This window comes from Schistocerca serialis, chromosome 1 (assembly GCF_023864345.2).
Source record: "Schistocerca serialis cubense isolate TAMUIC-IGC-003099 chromosome 1, iqSchSeri2.2, whole genome shotgun sequence".
NCBI classification, from domain to species: domain Eukaryota; kingdom Metazoa; phylum Arthropoda; class Insecta; order Orthoptera; family Acrididae; genus Schistocerca; species Schistocerca serialis.
Window position 1 is genome coordinate 152,300,338 of NC_064638.1, and position 19,442 is coordinate 152,319,779.

At 41.7% G+C, this 19,442-nt stretch overlaps 1 protein-coding gene across 1 annotated transcript in view; it reads left to right on the plus strand.

The window, feature by feature from the left end:
- Nucleotides 1-295: 295 nt before the first annotated feature.
- The window catches only part of LOC126457152 (prostaglandin reductase 1-like), a 34,325-nt gene continuing 15,178 nt past the window's right edge, over nucleotides 296-19,442 (plus strand). The window contains exon 1 of the mRNA XM_050093227.1: nucleotides 296-563. Within this exon, the coding sequence (XP_049949184.1) occupies nucleotides 363-563 (201 nt within the window). The 5' untranslated portion in view covers nucleotides 296-362. The remainder of the gene's footprint in view (nucleotides 564-19,442) is intronic.

Sequence of the window (19,442 nt, forward strand, 5' to 3'; positions counted from 1 at the left end):
TTCACTATATCCACTGCTCGTTTTCAGTAGTTTCATCGGCGTTCTATCGCAGTTTCTCGTTTGGCTCATTACATTGTCATTCTATACAAGGGCAGTCTTTTTGTTGGTGAGGGTGGCAGTGACCCCGAGAGGAGGGAGTGGTGAGGGGGGGAGGGGAAGGGGGAGGGGTGTCATACCCGGGCCCAGGCAAGACCTGCCTTAACAAGCCCCTTACTGAGATGCTGCGCGCCTGTCGCAGTGCCAGCGCAGTATGGCAACAGCGGCGCTTACCTCCGGATCCCCTCCCAGTCTCGAGCGAGCGCCGGGCCGGCAGCAACTCAGCAAGTGTTTGTGCGCGCTAGAGTGCGGACCCGACAACGGATATGGTCAAGGCTCGCAAGTTCGTTCTGGCGCGCCACTTTGAGGGCGAGCCGCAGCTCGACAACTTCAGACTGGAGGAGGAGGAACTGCCGCCTCTGGAAGATGGCCAGATACTCTGTGAGGCCGTCTACCTCAGCGTGGACCCGTATCAGAGGGTGTTCAAGGAAATGCACAAGCTGGGTGAACCCATGATTGGGTCTCAGGTACGTACGACAACTGCAACTCAGACTGAATTTCCGTACAGTTCACTGGACCATTTATATAAGGTGTCCCGGAAGGAATGATCAATATTCAGGGCTATGTCGAGAAAGATCATTCGAAGCAAGGAAGTCTAAAGTCTGAGAACTTCCTTGTTTTGTTCCATACTACCTGCTCCCAAAATATGGAAAACAAAGAGATTGCAGTACTGTAGAAGAGATTTGTTTCACAGTATCAAAATGAAAAAGTGATTGTGGCTGTTAAGATATGCCTTTTAGAGCCCATGTTTAATAGATTTTTTTGCTTCGAATGATCGTTTCTGTCGTATCCCCGGGTACACTATGTACAGCGTGGCTGCGGATTTTAGCGCGTCTTGTTTATAGAACAAGTATAGTTGTTGTTTGAGTACAGCAAATATTAGAAAGCCATTCAGAGGCCCTCACACGTTCAATAATATTGTCTCTCAATATACCGACCATCTGAGGAAGCGTATTGACGTATTGTAATATCCGAAATATTGACGAGCGCCATTGATGACCCTCAAAATATTGTCAGTATTGTCAATATATTCTGAACGTGCGAGGTCAAGTATTTGCAGTTTGACAATGTTCTCCATTCAGATATTGACAGATCTTCATGAACCAGCCACAAGGCATTAGTGTACGCTGTTTATATTTCCGATTTGCCTTTGTGCATATCATACATCAGATTGTTTTTCGAGTAGTCTTTTAAAACAAAACCATTCTGATAGGCGAATGCAAAGGTAATCATTGTATATTCCACTTAAGTATGGTCAACGGAGGATTCCCTGTGACACTGCCTACTTTATTAATTTGAAAATATAGTAAAGGTTCTTGAATCATATAGCAATTTGAAAAAACGCATCCAGTCCGAAAAATACGTCATATATCTGCAATGACTAGTAAGAGGTCTGTGAAATGCGTCAGTTTTTACCATATCAACACAGAACTTAAGAAAATTGCTTAACGCTAATTGCCTGAACATATCCCAGCCAGGCATATGCAATTACTTCACAGGTTTCCACGGAATTTTACTAACTGTGTTTGCTTATATTACAGAACTAAACGTCGAGGATGCGATTGACCCCGCCTGTCGCCAGAAATCTGAAAGTTGCTCTTTATCTATCGTCGAATACGACCGCTTCTCTCATCAATATATTTTACTTCTTTTTTTTTTTTTTAATCTCGTATCAACATTAATAACTCATTGTATGATGCAGGGCTCTTCGGACAGTAATTTGTGAAATCTTTCGAGAACGTGGTTCCTATTTGTCAGTAAACTAACATGCGACCAATTTTTCCCATTTTTCAACCACTCCAACCCATTTCCTTCTTTTCGTTGCTTTCTGTCGCTTGCAAGCAGTAGGTAAAATAATTACAGCGCACGCTTTCTTTTGGGTTTTCGGGATCTCAACCTTGTAAAACCACGTTGTCAGCTGATAATTTTTGTCAGTACTATTGATGATGTAACATTGCTTCAGTATATTGAAGGTATGAGAAACTAGTATTGTCAATAAAATAATTTTGTGCAGGCCACTTTAGTCGTTCGGACAGTACCGGTTTTAAGGCCCAAGCGACACAAGTCCGGCTTGGGGCGCCAAGCTGAGATGGTCGTCAGTGGCGCCAAAGTGCAAGATTTATATACAGAGCGCATCACAATTAAACTACTAACTGCAGAAAGAGAACAAGTCCAATTTCACAAATTTTTCAGGGGAGATAAAAAACTGCTTTATTAAAAACAGTAAACCAAAATTATTGTATATTTCTCTAAAAGTATGTTGTTCTGAGGAAATTAGTTTATGTAATTTTTATCCAGTTCTGTTTTATCAACGACTTACGCTTTATTCTTTTTTGCAGCTGGAAATGTTCTCTTTTTGCAATAAACAACGTGGAATATGAATTAAAAGCCTTATATTTTGAGGACACAAATTTATTTTACATATTTTCTTCAAACTAAACACATGTTAATCATTATTACATCAAAACGAATTCATGGACTTAAACATGTTCTGTGTGTTTCATCCATATTTGTTGTCGGTATGTCAAAATTTATTCAAAAATTGCACTTTTTCTTAACGAATTTAAATAAAATGTTTTTCCATTTCGCCCATTTTTAAGATTTTTATGGGTAGTTTGGCTTTGCTCGCGGGTTCCTTGGGAGTGTTGTGAGTGTTCTTTAAATAATAGCTGTCTGCTCGCAGGCTGGTTTTTTTTTTGTTTTTTGTTTTTTTTTTTTTTTTTTTTTTTTTTTTTTTTTTTTACCGTGACCTACTCCTGAGGTGTATTATTTTTGCTGACACTAAATTCTTGATGCTCAGGGCAAAATATGGAACACATTTGCCATAAGAATTATTAATAAGGAAAGGATTTTTTCTATAATTTTGGCTACGGAGTATTGTAATCTGTAAAGCCATCTGTTTTCGTGAGAACAACACTAAATTTGTCTTTGTTCTGCGAGGAATGCAATACGTGATCTATCATCTCATTAACAGCGTAATATCGTTCCTTTTTTCTGCTAATAACAAAATCCGCAAATTGTGAACAGCAGGAAGGGAACGCGTGCAGGACGTGTTTTCTTTCTGCAGCAAGCGGTGAATCATACCTGTTGATAGACCGGTTTATCGATTGCGAACAAGTTCCGTATCTGCAGTAAACGATGCAACTACCCAATTGGACTTCATTGATGCAATGAAACTAATTTTGAAAAATTTTGGACATGTTTCCGTTTTGCAGTTAAGGTTACAATTAGTAGCGCAAACTGACAAGAATGAAAATGCACGAGTGACAAGGGCTCAGGGCGGGGGGTAGGCTTACCACGTAGATACGATCCGGTGTTGTAGAACCTGTGTTATTTCGAATTACTGTGCACTGTGCCTTCTGACATTCATGCATGTCCGAAGGAACAGAAACAGCGGCGACTACAACCGTTAAGAAACACATCAAATGTATTCGCAGTTGCAAATATGAACAACCATCAGCTGCATAATGGAATGACGGAAGTTTGGATTTACCCCTCATCGCGAACGATTGCCTTACCGTTGTGCAATCCGAGCACGACTCACGCCAAGAACCAAACTTTCTTATGTCGTCCACCATTTTGTCTGTACATATATGCATATCTATACGTAATGGATGTAAGAATACAGATTGTAGACATAATGGTTGATGACATGTGGAAGTTTGGGTTCTAGCCGTGCATCGTGCTCGGATAGACAGCGATAAGACGGAAGTTTGGATTTGAGTCCTCTCCGGCACAAATTTTCATTGTTGTCATACCATTATGCAGCTGATGGTTGTTCGTACAAGTACAGATTTTTAGGTCTAACTCGAGACATATTACCATATTCTTGTAGGTCCAACTCAGGAAAAAGTTTTGAAATGCATTGAAACTTTCTACTGAAACATTAACTTTATTTATGCCGATACAGTTGTATTTTTCACTAGAAATGAATATTTTCCAAAATGGAGTGTGGTATGAAAATGTAGTATCTCCAACAACACACTCCAGATCACTGTTTTTCCCATCGTTGGCTTCAAAGTTTTGGAGAAGCAGTAGCATTATAACGCCCATATGTTTAGCTGTTTTCACGTGTTTTTAATATCATCCTTTCATTTATTTGTAACAGGAAATTCTGCGGTACATAGTGTGCAGTAGACACATTCATGGTTACCTAATTACACAATTTCATTAATTTGTATTCCTCTTGCATGTTAACGTTAAACTCACACTTTCTTTTGCCCATTGATAAAAGATAGACAAAAACTGAATAGATGAAATGATTGAATACGTGTAAACGATTACTTCAGACACGAAAACACAATAAGAACACTGCTCCTGTTTTGTTGCCTCTAAATGATCAAGAGAAAAGTTGCGTAGAAATCGGTGGTCACGCCTGTCTATGGACGTCAGCCCTCTTTCCGTGGTCGGCCGGGAGAAGGTCTACCTAAGAGAATGTTTAGAAATTCGATACAGGTCTTAAGATTAAAAAAATCGAAAAAAGCTACCCCGGACGTAAGGTAAGTCTAGGCGGCGGGGAGGGGGCTCGAATGAAAAGTCGTTTCTGTGGAAAGATGATCTCGAAAAGGCCCTGCGTTCATAGGAATGTTTACAAGGTGTACAACTTTGCTTCCGCCGTTTTTTCCCCAACATTTGAGGCTTTAATGAAACAAATTGGTTACACATGTATCATTCTAAGTATTGTCCATCGCCGGCTATTACTTTATCCCATCTTTCGGGCAGTGTACGAATCCCTCGTCGAAAAAATTGTTCATCTTCAGAAGCGATCCACGAATTCATCCAATTTGTGACTTCGTCATGAGATCGGAAGTGTTGGTCAGCCAGGCCATGCGCCATTGATCTAAACAGGTGATAATCAGAGGGAGCAATGTCTGGAGAATATGGCGGTTGGGGTAGGACTTCCCATTTTAACATTTCCAAGTACGTTTTGACCTCTTTTGCAGCGTGGGGTCGAGCGTTGTCGTGCTGCAAAATCACTTTATCGGGCCTCTCGCTATATTGCGGCCGTTCGTCTTTTACTGCTCTGCTCAAACGCATTAATTGCGTTCGAGAACGAGCACCTGTGATTTTTTTCACTTGATTTTAACACCTCATAATACACGACGCCGAGCTGGTCCCACCAGATGCAGAGCATGATCTTGGAGCCGTGAATATTCATTCGGTTTGGCCATTGACTTGGAAGCATGGCCGGGATATCTCCATGATTTTTTGCGATTAGCGTTATCGTAACGAACCCATTTTTCGTCCCCGGTCACAATGCGATGCAGAAATCCTTTTTAGCTTTTGCCTCTGAAGCAACTGTTCACAAACACACAAACGCCGTTCAACGTCCCTTGGTTTCAGCTCACATGGGACCCAAGTTCCTTCTTTCTGAATCATGCCCATAGCCATGAGACGTTTTGAAAGGGCTTGCTGTGTCACTCCCAGTAATAGTGCCAATTCTTCTCGAGTTTGACGCGAGTCTTCACTCGGCAATGTCTCCAATTCTGCATCTCCGAAAACATTTTCTCTTCCACCACTATGCCGGTCTACGACGTTAAAATCACCGTTCTTGAAGCGTTGAAACCACTCACGACACTTTCTTTGACTAATAGCGTCCTTACCATACGTACTTGAGAGCATTAGATGAGACTCAGCCCCTGTTTTCTTCATATTGAAACAAAACAGTAACACCTATCGCAACTGACGAGAATTAGACTCGTAAACTGACATTTTCAATCAAGAACAACTTTATGATGCAGACACCAATCGACCAATGTTTGAATGAGGTTATGTTGACCGAGGTCCAAGCTAACTGCCTGACGTCTGCGATCTGTTTCTTTCGACCGCTACTTACCGTTGTCGCCACCTATAGGCAAACGGCGGAAGCAAAGTTGTACACCTTGTATATATACTGTCTTTTCTATATACAGGGTGAGTCACCTAACGTTACCGCTGGATATATTTCGTAAACCACATCAAATACTGACGAATTGATTCCACAGACCGAACGTGAGGAGAGGGGCTAGTGTAATTGGTTAATACAAACCATAAAAAAATGCACGGAAGTATGTTTTTTAACACAAACTTACGTTTTTTTAAATGGAACCCCGTTAGTTTTGTTAGCACATCTGAACATATAAACAAATACGTAATCAGTGCCGTTTGTTGCATTGTAAAATGTTAATTACATCCAGACATATTGAAACCTAAAGTTGACGCTTGAGTACCACTCCTCCGCTGTTCGATCGTGTGTATCGGAGAGCACCGAATTACGTAGGGATCCAAAGGGAACGGTGATGGACCTTAGGTACAGAAGAGACTGGAACAGCACATTACGTCCACATGCTAACACCTTTTTATTGGTCTTTTTCACTGACGCACATGTACATTACCATGAGGAGTGAGGTATACGTACACACGTGGTTTCCGTTTTCAATTACGGAGTGGAATAGAGTGTGTCCCGACATGTCAGGCCAATAGGTGTTCAATGTGGTGGCCATCATTTGCTGCACACAATTGCAATCTCTGGCGTAATGAATGTCGTACACGCCGCAGTACATCTGGTGTAATGTCGCCACAGGCTGCCACAATACGTTGTTTCATATCCTCTGGGGTTGTAGGCACATCACGGTACACATTCTCCTTTAACGTACCCCACAGAAAGAAGTCCAGAGGTGTAAGATCAGGAGAACGGGCTGGCCAATTTATGCGTCCTCCACGTCCTATGAAACGCCCGTCGAACCTGTACCTCACCTTGAACTACAGTCGACTTAAACGACTAAAAGTCTGCAGACACAGTGAGCAGGTCCTTTTTCTTCTTCTTTTTCTTTGTTCCAGCCTGCATTGGAACGTGATGGCGCGTTTTTTTCATCGTAAGTAACCGAAACATCTTATCTTTAATAATTTGTTTACGTCACTTAATATCATGAAGCACAAATACAGTAAAAAGACGTTGTCTCACGTCTTGTTTCGGTAGTAGGGCACCACGACCCCAAGGAAATTTCATCAGTTGGGAAAACAAATAGCGAAAGCTACTTTAAAATGTATCTTAATGTAAACTAGCCGCCTGAAGATGACCCTGTCGGTTCGAAACCGGTAACGGCGATATTTAAATAAATAAATAAATAGCATCGTAAAAAATGAATTTTTGCTGTTGTCTTCCATGTAAAAGTCATCCTATACAGTGAGCAGACTGGAGATAATCTATTTGATTTTTTCAATTATTTAAATTGTTGGAAGTTAATAAATGACAATTGAAGTACGTATTTTGATATTTAGCAGTTACTACATCGTAGCATTTCTGTTTAAAATACTCGTAGCTCGTCGATATCAATTTCATTCGTTGGTTTACCATGTTCCTCAGTAAGGTTAAATGACACTACTATCCACAAAAAATAAAGAAATGTTAACATTGCTCCTGAATTCACGTGCAGAATATTCACCCGCATGCGTCCAACGTGTAGCATTATAGAGCTTTGAAACTAATTGCAAATATTGTTGTTGTTGTTGTGATCTTCAGTCCTGAGACTGGTTTGATGCAGCTCTCCATGCGACTCTATCGTGTGCAAGCTTCTTCATCTCCCAGTACCTACTGCAACCTACATCCTTCTGAATCTGCTTAGTGTATTCATCTCTTGGTCTCCCTCTACGATTTTTACCCTCCACGCTGCCCTCCAATACTAAATTGGTGATCCCTTGATGCCGCAGAACATGTCCTACCAACCGATCCCTTCTTCTAGTCAAGTTGTGCCACAAACTCCTCCCCAATCCTATTCAGTACCTTCTCATTAGTTATATAATCTACCCATCTAATCTTCAACATTCTTCTCTAGCACCACATTTCGAAAGCTTCTATTCTCTTCTTGTCCAAACTAGTTATCGTCCATGTTTCACTTCCATACATGGCTACACTCCATACAAATACTTTCAGAAACGACTTCCTGACACTTAAATCTATACTCGATGTTAACAAATTTCTCTTCTTCAGAAACGCTTTCCTTGCCATTGCCAGTCTACATTTTATATCCTCTCTACTTCGACCATCATCAGTTTTTTTCCTCCCCAAATAGCAAAACTCCTTTACTACTTTAAGTGTCTCATTTCCGAATCTAATTCCCTCAGCATCACCCGACTTAATTCGACTACATTCCATTATCCTCGTTTTGCTTTTGTTGATGTTCATCTTCTACCCTCCTTTCAAGACACTGTCCATTCCATTCAACTGCTCTTCCAAGTCCTTTGTTGTCTCTGACAGAATTACAATGTCATTAGCGAACCTCAAAGTTTTTGTTTCTTCTCCATGGATTTTAATACCTACTCCGAATTTTTCTGTTTCCCTCACTGCTTGCTCAATATACAGATTAAATAACATCGGGGATAGACTACAACCCTGTCTCACTCCCTTCCCAACCACTGCTTCTCTTTCATGCCCCTCGATTCTTATAAATGCCATCTGGTTTCTGTACAAATTGTAAATAGCCTTTCGCTCCCTGTATTTTACCCCTGCTACCTTCAGAATTTGAAAGACAGTATTCCAGTCAACATTGTCAAAAGCTTTCTCTAAGTCTACAAATGCTAGAAACGTAGGTTTACCTTTCCTTAATCTAGCTTCTAAGATAAGTCGTAGGGTCAGTATTGCCTCACGTGTTCCAATATTTCTACGGAATCCAAACTGATCTTCCCCGAGGTCAGCTTCTACCAGTTTTTCTATTCGTCTGTAGAGAATACGCGTTAGTATTTTGCATCCGTGACTTATTAAACTGATAGTTCAGTAATTTTCACATCTGTCAGCACCTGCTTTCTTTGGGATTGGAATTATTATATTCTTCTTGAAGTCTGAGGGTATTTCGCCTGTCTCATACATCTTGCTCACCAGATGGTAGAGTTTTGTCAGGACTGGCTCTCCCAAGGCCGTCAGTAGTTCTGATGGAATGTTGTCTACTCCCGGGGCCTTGTTTCTACTCGCAAGGGAACCACCCCATCGCACCCCCCTCAGATTTAGTTATAAGTTGGCACAGTGGATAGTTCTTGAAAAACTGAACACAGATTAATCGAGAAAACATGAAGAAGTTGTGTGGAACTATGAAAAAAATAAGCAAAATATACAAACTGAGTGGTCCATGCGCAAGATAGGCAACATCAAGGACAATGTAAGCTCAGGAGCGCCGTGGTCCCGTGCTTAGCGTCAGCAGCTGCTGAGTAAGAGGTCCTTGGTTCAAGTCTTTCCTCGAGTGAAAATTTTACTTTCTTTATTTTCGCAAAGTTATGATCTGTCCGTTCGTTCATTGACGTCTCTGTTCACTGTAATAAGTTTAGTGTCTGTGTTTTGCTGGATTCATATTGCTCACGGAATATATCTCACGTATTTAATGCACTCTCGTCCAAAGTAGCGAATAGTCAACTGCCAGCCAGGGAGCCTCGTTAACAGGAATACTCTCTCTTCCGTGCACTGTAGTCGACTGACGTCGTGTGTTTGTTTAGGTGTAGCGTTCCCATACTACGGCGCAGTTACCTCGCATCGGACGGACGGACGGACGGACAGATAATAGTTGTCTGAAAATAAAAATAAAAAATTATCTTTTCTCTCGAGGGAAGACTTGAGCCAAGTACCTCTCGTTCCGCAACTGCTCACGCTAACCACGGGACCACGACGCTCCTGAGCTAATACTCTCATTGATGTTGCTTATCTTGCGCATGGACTACTCAGTTTGTATATTTTGCTTATTTTTTTTCATAGTTCCACACAACTTCTTCCTTTTTTCTCGATTGATCTGTATTCAGTTTTTCAAGGCCTATCCACTGTGCCAATTTATAACTAAATCTGGGGGGGGGGGGGGGGGGTGCGATGGGGAGGTTCCCTTGTCAGGTCTTTCAGTGCTCTGTCAAACTCTTCGCGCAGTATCATATCTCCCATTTCATCTTCATCCTCTTCCATTTCCATAATATTGTCCTCAAATACATTGCCCTTGTGTAGACCCTCTATATACTGCCTCCACCTTTCTGCTTTCCCTTCTTTGCTTAGAACTGGGTTTCCATCTGAGCTCTAGATATTCATACAAGTGGTTCTCTTTTCTCCAAAGGTCTCTTTAATTTTCCTGTAGGCAGTATCTATCGTACCCCTAGTGAGATAAGCCTCTACATCCTTACATTTGTCCTCTAGCCATCCCTGCTTAGCCATTTTGCACTTCCTGTCGATCTCATTTTTGAGACGTTTGTATTCTTTTTTGCCTGCTTCATTTACTGCATTTTTGTATTTTCTCCTTTCATCAATTAAATTCATTATCTCTTCTGTTACCCAAGGATTTCTAGCAGCCCTCGTCTTTTTATCTACTTTATTCTCTGCTGCGTTCACTACTTTACCCCTCAGAGCTACCCATTCTTCTTCTACTGTATTTCTTTCCTCCATTCCTGCCAATTGTGCCCTTATGCTCTCCTTGAAACTCTGTACAACCTCTGGTTCTTTCAGTTTATCCAGGTCCCATCTCCTTAAATTGCCACCTTTTTGCAGTTTCCTCAGTTTTAATCTACAGATCATAACCAATAGATTGTGGTCAGAGTCCACATCTGCCCCTGGAAATGTCTTACAATTTAAAAGCTGGTTCCTAAATCTCTGTCTTACCATTATGTAATCTATCTGAAACCTATCAGTATCTCCAGGCTTCTTCCATGTATACAACCTTCTTTTATGATTCTTGAACCAAGTGTTAGCTATGATTAAGTTGTGCTCTGTGCAAAATTCTATCAGGCGGCTTCCTCTTTCATTTCTTAGCCCCAATCCATATTCACCTACTACGTTTCCTTCTCTCCCTTTTCCTACCACGGAATTCCAGTCACCCATGACTATTAAATTTACGTCTCCCTTGACTACCTGAATAATTTCTTTTATCTCATTATACATTTCATCAATTTCTTCGTCATCTGCAGAGCTAGTTGGCATATAAACTTGTACTACTGTAGTGGGCGTGGGCTTCGTGTCTATCTTGGCCACAATAATGCGTTCACTATGCTGTTGGTAGTAGCTTACCCGCACTCCTATTTTTTTATTCATTATTAAACCTACTCCTGCATTACCCCTATTTGATTTTGTATGTATAACCCTGTATTCACCTGACCAAAAGTCTTGTTCCTCCTGCCACCGAACTTTACTAATTCCTACTATATCTAACTTTAACCTATCCATTTCCCTTTTTAAATTTTCTAACCTACCTGCTCGATTAAGGGATCTGACATTCCACGCTCCGATCCGTAGAAAGCGTTTTCTTTCTCCTGATAACGACGTCCTCCTGAGTAGTCCCCGCCCGGAGATCCGAATGGGGGACTATTTTACCTCCGGAATATTTTACCCAAGATGACGCCATCATCATTTAGCCATACAGTAAAGCTGCATGCCCTCGGGAAAAATTACGGCCGTAGTTTCCCCTTGCTTTCAGCCGTTCGCAGTACCAGCACAGCAAGGCCGTTTTGGTTAGTGTTACAAGGCCGATCAGTGAATCATCCAGACTGTTGCCCCTGCAACTACTGAAAAGGCTGCTGCTCCTCTTCGGGAACCACACATTTGTCTGGCCTCTCAACAGATACCCCTCCGTTGTGGTTGCACCTACGGTACGGGTATCTGTAATGCTGAGGCACGCAAGCCTCCCCACCAACGGCAAGGTCCATGGTTCTTGGGGGGGGGGGGGACGGTTGCAAATATTATTTAAATGAAATGAAAATAACTTAGGGGTACCGCTTGCAACTGTGGTAGAAGCGTTATTTTCTTCTAGAAGAAACACTATAAAATAGACATTCTGTCTGTTGCTATTATTAAAGCTTCGATAAGTAACCTATAACTGGCTTACGTCAAACCAGACGTCGCCGGCCACGTCCCAGGAATACGTTAAACGACTGCTCCGCTGCGTCATTCTCACACTTGTGGCCTGTTAACGGATGGCATACGCGCCAGGCAGGTATGAGTGCCGGCAACTGGGACAGTTCGTTGATCTGCTGCAGCTCAGATTCTATATCCTTGCAGCCTGTTCCCATGAGAAAATCGGTTGGTCATGGACGGATAACGGTCCCCTCATGAACGTGTGTGTTTAACACCAAAGGGGCCAGCGAGGGGCAGAGCAGGCTGCCTCCTCCTCCCTCCCCTATCCCCGAGGCCCGTACCGTGGCCATGGTGAGATTAGCCCAGCCAAGGATACAGGCACAGAATGGGAGCAAAAACCGACAGAGGAACAAAGAGAGAGAGAGAGAGAGAGAGAGAGAGAGACGATTTAAGAACTACTGGTAGCCAAGAGGGGTAAGTGAATTCTCCTGCTCCACGTATACCTGACTTCCACCGGCGAGAAGCAGCCCTTGTTTCGGCACGAAAATGAAAACGCACGCTATTGTCATAGTCTTTCCTTCGAATGAGCATCGGAGAGAAATGACTACTACCGAACAAACGACACATGGGACTTGTCAGTAGTGAACTGCGCCTACATAGCTAGCTCATGTTCGATAATGGAGTTTTTTTCTTCTATATTCGTGGCAGTATTTGTAGATCTCAAATGGCTCTGAGCACTATGGGATTTAACATCTGAGGAGTCCCCTAGACTTAGAGCTACTTAAACCTAAGGACATCACACACAGCCATGCCCGAGACAAGATTCGAACCTGCGACAGTAGCAGTCGCGCGGCTCCGGACTGAAGCGCCTAGAAACGCTTGGCCACCACGGCCGACTGTAGATTTCAAATGTTGGCGAGTGGGAGCTGACGCAAATATGCTACTTCCTGAAGGCTTTCGATTTTTTCTGCTTTCTGCCAACTAAAGATTGCAGTGAAATTGTTTAAGTTGGAATGCTTGAAAGAGCTTGATCATGGAGATATGTATCTGATAGAATAACAACTAAAATGGGAAACAAACCTCACATATAAGACAACATTTCATGTCACTTTAATTTTTTGTCGGGAACGTCTTAAATGACAACTGTGTCTTATTTAGAAAAATATGCAGCAGATTTTAGTGCCCGATGTAGCAGAAATATCGATATAGCTGAGCTAGTTAACGCAATGGCGGCTTTCGAATTGCAGCAGAGACAACTGTTAATGAACTAATACAGGTTCCCATTTGGAAATTTAAAAATTCAAAGTATAGGTTACGAGATGCCTCACCAACCACCGAAATAGCTTAAATAATATCTACGATAATTCCAATGGCTTTCGTATCTTATCAACGCAGTTTTACAAAATTTAAGGTGATTTAAAAACAACTCAAAGTAAAACATAGATGAAGCAAACTGTCAGATTCTGGTATCTTGTCGATAGAATACGGCACAGTTAATAAATTTTTCAGTGACATAATCAATGAGTTTGCTTCACTTAGGAGAAGGGAATGGAAAGTAAAATCATAATAAACATAGTGTTTGGAAAATGTGTTCTCAATACTTAATTCTAACCCTTTTTCTTTTGTTTCCAATTAATAATTTGTGCACTATTAATAATGTGTGAACAGGAAATAAAATCTGTTATTTATTTAACATCATACTAAAGTCAATGTACAATAGCTGCCATAAACAATAAGAATAATTTTGTTTTACTTTGAGTTGTTTTAGAAAGTTGTTATTTACTTACTACAATGGTACATTTAATTGGTTGTGTGCAGTATCACTCATCTATACGGGGTGGTCCACTGATCGTGACCGGGCCAAATATCTCACGAAATAAGCGTCAAACGAAAAACTACAAAGAACGACACTTGTCTAGCTTGAAGGGGGAAACCAGATGGCGCTATGGTTGGCACGCTATATGGCGCTGCCGTAGGTCAAACGGATATCAACTGCGTTTTTTTTAAATAGGAACCCCCATTTTTTATTACATATTCGTGTAGTACGTAAAGAAATATGAATGTTTTAGCTGGACCACTTTTTTCGCTTTTTGATAGATGGTGCTGTAATAGTCACAAACATATGGCTCACAATTTTAGACGAACAGTTGGTAACAGGTAGTTTTTTTAAATTAAAATACAGAACGTAGGTACGTTTGAACATTTTATTTCGGTCGTTCCCATGTGATACATGTACCTTTGTGAACTTAACATTTCTGAGAACGCAAGCTGTTACAGCATGATTACCTGTAAATACCACTTTAATGCAATAAATGCTCAAAATGATGTTCGTCAACCTCCATGCATTTGGCAATACGTGTAAGGGCATTCCTCTCAACAGCGAGTAGTTCGCCTTCCGTAATGTTCGCACATGCATTGACAATGCGCTGACGAATGTTATCAGGCGTTGTTGGTGGATCACGATGGCAAATATCCTTCAACATTCCCCACAGAAAGAAATCCGGGGACGTCAGATCCGGTGCAAGTGCGGGCCATTGCATGGTGCTTCGACGACCAATCCACCTGTCATGAAATATGCTATTCAATACCGCTTCAACCGCACGCGAGCTATGTGCCGGACATCCATCATGTTGGGAGTACATCGCCATTCTGTCATGCAGTGAAACATCTTGTAGTAACATTGGTAGAACATTACGTAGGAAATCAGCATACATTGCACCATTTAGATTGCCATCGCTAAAATGGGGGCCAATTATGTTTCCTCCCATAATGCCGCATCATACATTAACCTTCCAAGGTCGCTGATGTTCCACTTGTCGCAGCCATCGTGGATTTTCCGTTGTTCAATAGTGCATATTATGCCGGTATACGTTATCGCTGTTGGTGAGTGACGCTTCGTCGCTAAATAGAACGCGTGCAAAAAATCTGTCCTCGTCCCGTAATTTCTCTTGTGCCCAGTGGCAGGACTGTACACGATGTTCAAAGTCGTCGCCATGCAATTCCTGGTGCATTAAAATATGGTAAGGGTGCAATCGATGTTGATGTAGCATTGTCAGCACCGACGTTTTAGAGATTCCCGATTCTCACGCGATTTGTCTGCTACTGATGTGCGGATTAGCCGCGACAGCATCTAAAACACCTACTTGGGCATCATCATTTGTTGCAGGTAGTGATTGACGTTTTACATGTGGCTGAACACTTCCTGTTTCGTGAAATAACGTAACTATCCAGCGAACGGTCCGGACACTTTGATGATGTCGTCCAGGCTACCGAGCAGCATACATAGCACACGCCCGTTGGGCATTTTGATCACAATAGCCATACATCAACACGATATGCAATTGGTAAACGGTCCATTTTAACACGGGTAATGTATCACGAAGCAAATACCGTCCGCACTGGTGGAATGTTACGTGATACCACGTACTTATACGTTTGTGACTATTACAGCGCCGTCTATCACAAAGCGAAAAAAGTGGTCCAACTAAAACATTCATATTTCTTTACGGACTACACCAATATGTAGTAAAAAATGGGGGCTCCTTTTTAAAAGAAAAACAGTTGATATCCGTTTGCCCTATGGCAGCGCCATCTAGTGGGCCAACCATAGCGCCATCTGGTTTCCCCCTTCAAGCTAGACGAGTTTCGTTCTTTGTAGTTTTTTCGTTTGATGTTTATTTCATGAGATATTTGGCTCGGTCACTATCAATGGACCACCCTGTATATGTAGATGTTAAAAGGTTGGACGACAGAAACTAACGGCCTGAGATTCTTAAAGGCTCTAACTGCAGGGACTAAACGTGTCTTTATAAATCCTGCTTCAGTGAAACTGGGCAATGTTCTGCCATCTGAAAAGCAATATGCTAACTTGCTCCAATTGCAAATGCCTTTGTTGAGTGCTTGTCCTGAAAAGAAAAACGTATTTCCATAGTGAAGATGTTGCCAAAAATTATTCAGACGTCAATTTCTCTGCGCCAGCATGATGAAAACCACATCGCACAACACTGCTTTCTTTAGTTGCACTTCCGCTTTTCACTCTTTGTCTTCCAAGTGCGCCAAATCGTGTGCACGGAAGGTACTGAGACGTCCTTGTAAATTGAATTTTTTTCGTTGTGATCGTTGCGCCATAAGTATAACCCGTTTCCAAGGAGGAATGGTCAATATTCAGGGATATGACAGGAACCATCATTCGAGGCAAAAGCTCTAAAATTCATCTGAAGAGTTATGATTCCTTGATCATATTCGATACTGTGAAACAAATCTCTTCTACAACAAGCTCTTCGCTTTCCATATTTTGAAAGGTGGTAATGTGAACTCAAACAGGAAAAAATGTCTGGTAAACAGGGCCTATAAAGTGCATGCCTTAAGAACTATCTGCATGTCTTCAGTAGAAAGGATAAGTTTCACAGTAGCGTAGTTGAACAAGCGCTCATAGTTCTTAAGGTGTGCACTTTCGAACCCGTGTATAAAATGGAACACAACGTACACACTCCCGTCTAAAAACTGCCAAGAACCTAACGCTTAGTCATTCCTCTGAAGAAGGACTTTTGATATTTTTAAAATATCGGGAATCCGAATAATTATCGACGTACCGGCCTATAAAAATATCGGCTGCACACTGCAAATATAGAGCTGGTTTTAGAGGTGTGTATTTAAGTATTGATTTATTATTAGATATTCCGTACATCAGCCTATTTATCCCCCTTAAAACAGGCTTTCAAAGGAAAACGATGCATGTTCACACTTGGCGATAACCACTTTGCTAACAATGGTAACTGCATGTAAGTGGCACAATAAAAGATATCCGATGATTGCGTCGTTCGGTTTCGTCAGATATTGGATTTGTCCAGAACACTTCTTATCGACTTCCCTGTTTTTTTCATTTCTGCGAACGCAGCTATAGTGTTAAAATTGCGTGGTGAAGTTAAACATTACAGTTCCAGCATTCGGACTACTACACACATCAACAAAGGTTTTGCATCACTTCGGTTCCGAGAATTCCGGAACCTGTACAGAAAATTGGAACAGAGATCGACATAAACATCATTTCCGCCTTTTTTATTGCTCATGAAAACCCACATTGCCTGTTGTACCACCATGCAGCGAGGCCTACAGAGGTGGTGGTCCAGAGTGCTGTACACACCGGTACCTCTGTTACCCAGTAACATGTCCTCTTGCATTGATGCATGTCTTTATTCGTTGTGGCATACTATCCACAAGTTCATTAAGGCACTGTTGGTCCAGATTGTCCCACTCCTCAATGGCGATTCGGCGTAAATCCCTGAGAGTGGTTGGTGGGTCACGTCGTCCATAAACATCCCTTTTCAGTCTCTCCCAGGCATGTTCGATAGGGTTCATGTCTGGAGAACAAGCTGGTCACTCTAGTCAAGTAATAGCGTTATCCTGAAAGAAGTCATTCACAAGATGAGCATGATGGGGACGCGAATTGTCGCCCATGAAGACGAATGCCTCGCCAATATGCTGCCGATATGGTGGGACACTATCGGTCGGAGGATAGCTTTCACGTATCGCACAGCCGTTAAGGCACCTTCCATGACCACCAGCGAAGTACGTCGGCCCCACATAACGCCACCCCAAAACATCAGGGAACCCCCACCTTACTGCACTCGCTGGACAGTGTGTCTAAGGCGTTCAGCCTGACAGTGTTGCCTCCAAACACGTCTCTGGCGATTGTCTGGTTGAAGGCATAAGCGACACTCATCGGTGAAGAGAACGTGATGCCAATCCTGAGCGGTCCATGTGGTACGTTGTTGGGCCCATCTTTACCGCATTGCATAGTGTCGTGGTTGCAAAGATGGACCTCGCCATGGGCGTCGGGAGTGAAGTTGTGCATCGGGCAACCAATTGCGCAGAGTTTGAGCCTTAACATGACGTCCTGTGGCCGTGCGAAAAGCATTATTCAGTATGGTGGCATTGTTGTCTGGGTTCCTCCGAGGTATAATCCGTAGGTAGAAGTCATCCACTACAGTAGTAGCCCTTTGGCGGCCTGAGCTAGGCATGTCATCGACAGTTCGTGTCTCTCTTTGTATCTCCTCCATGTCCAAACAACATCGCTTTGGTTCACTCCGAGACGCCTGGACACTTCGTTTTTTGATGTGTTTACTTTGTGCCACCTATACTTGCTTCACACAGTCAAACAGAAAGACTGGGTGTGATTCAGCTCAAAAAGTAGTAAGACTCCTTCATTAGATTAGATTAATACTAGTTCCATGGATCATGAATACAATATTTCGTAATGATGTGGAACGAGTAAAATTTTCCAATACATGACATAATTAAGTTAATTTAACAACATAATTAAGTTAATATAACAACTTTTTTATTTTTTTGTTTTTTTTTTTAATTTTTTTCTTTTTTTTAAATTTATATCTAAAAATTCCTTTATGAAGTAGAGGGAGTTGTCATCCAGAAATTCTTTTAATTTCTTCTTAAATACTTGTTGGTTATCTGTCAGACTTTTGATACTATTTGGTAAGTGACCAAAGACTTTAGTGGCAGTATAATTCACCCCTTTCTGTGCCAAAGTTAGATTTAATCTTGAATAGTGAAGATCATCCTTTCTCCTCGTATTGTAGTTATGCACACTGTTATTACTTTTGAATTGGGTTTGGTTGTTAATAACAAATTTCATAAGACAGTATATATACTGAGAAGCTACTGTGAATATCCCTAGATCATTAAATAAATGTCTGCAGGATGATCTTGAGTGGACTCCAGCTATTATTCTGATTACACGCTTTTGTGCAATAAATACTTTATTCCTCAGTGATGAATTACCCCAAAATATGATACCATATGCAAGCAATGAGTGAAAATAGGCGTAGTAAGCTAATTTACTAAGACGTTTATTGAAGTGTTGGCAGAAGAGCCAACACTGTGTTGCTAGAGGAGGCCGAAATGCACGCGTTTATTTACACGCTGACTGGCGCGAGGTCTGGAACAGTTAAAGGATTTGAGTCTAGCAAATAAAGTACGTAGTTGATATAATACTTAACTTTAATCCACAATTGGTGTTCATCGCTCTTGACGGTACATGTTATAATGTCAATATCAAATGCTATGGCGCCTTGCTAGGTCGTAGCAAATGACGTAGCTGAAGGCTATGCTAACTATCGTCTCGGCAAATGAGAGCGTATCGGTCAGTGTAGCATCGCTAGCAAAGTCGGCTGTACAAGTGGGGCGAGTGCTAGTACGTCTCTCTCGACCTGCCGTGTGGTGGCGCTCGGTCTGCTATCACTGACAGTGGCGACACGCGGGTCCGACGTATACTAATGGACCGCGGCCGATTTAAAGGCTACCAGCTAGCAAGTGTGGTGTCTGGCGGTGACACCACATTTATCACCAAAATTTGCAAATACCCTTATTGCATAAGTAGCTGAACTCAAACGTTTCAGCAGATCATCAATGTGTTTCTTCCAATTTAATCTCTCGTCAATGGACACTTTTACACAGTGAAAGTAATACTGTGTTCTACTACAATACCAGAAAAACAATTTCATATATTTACGGAAATTTGCGAAAAAAAATTATTATAAAA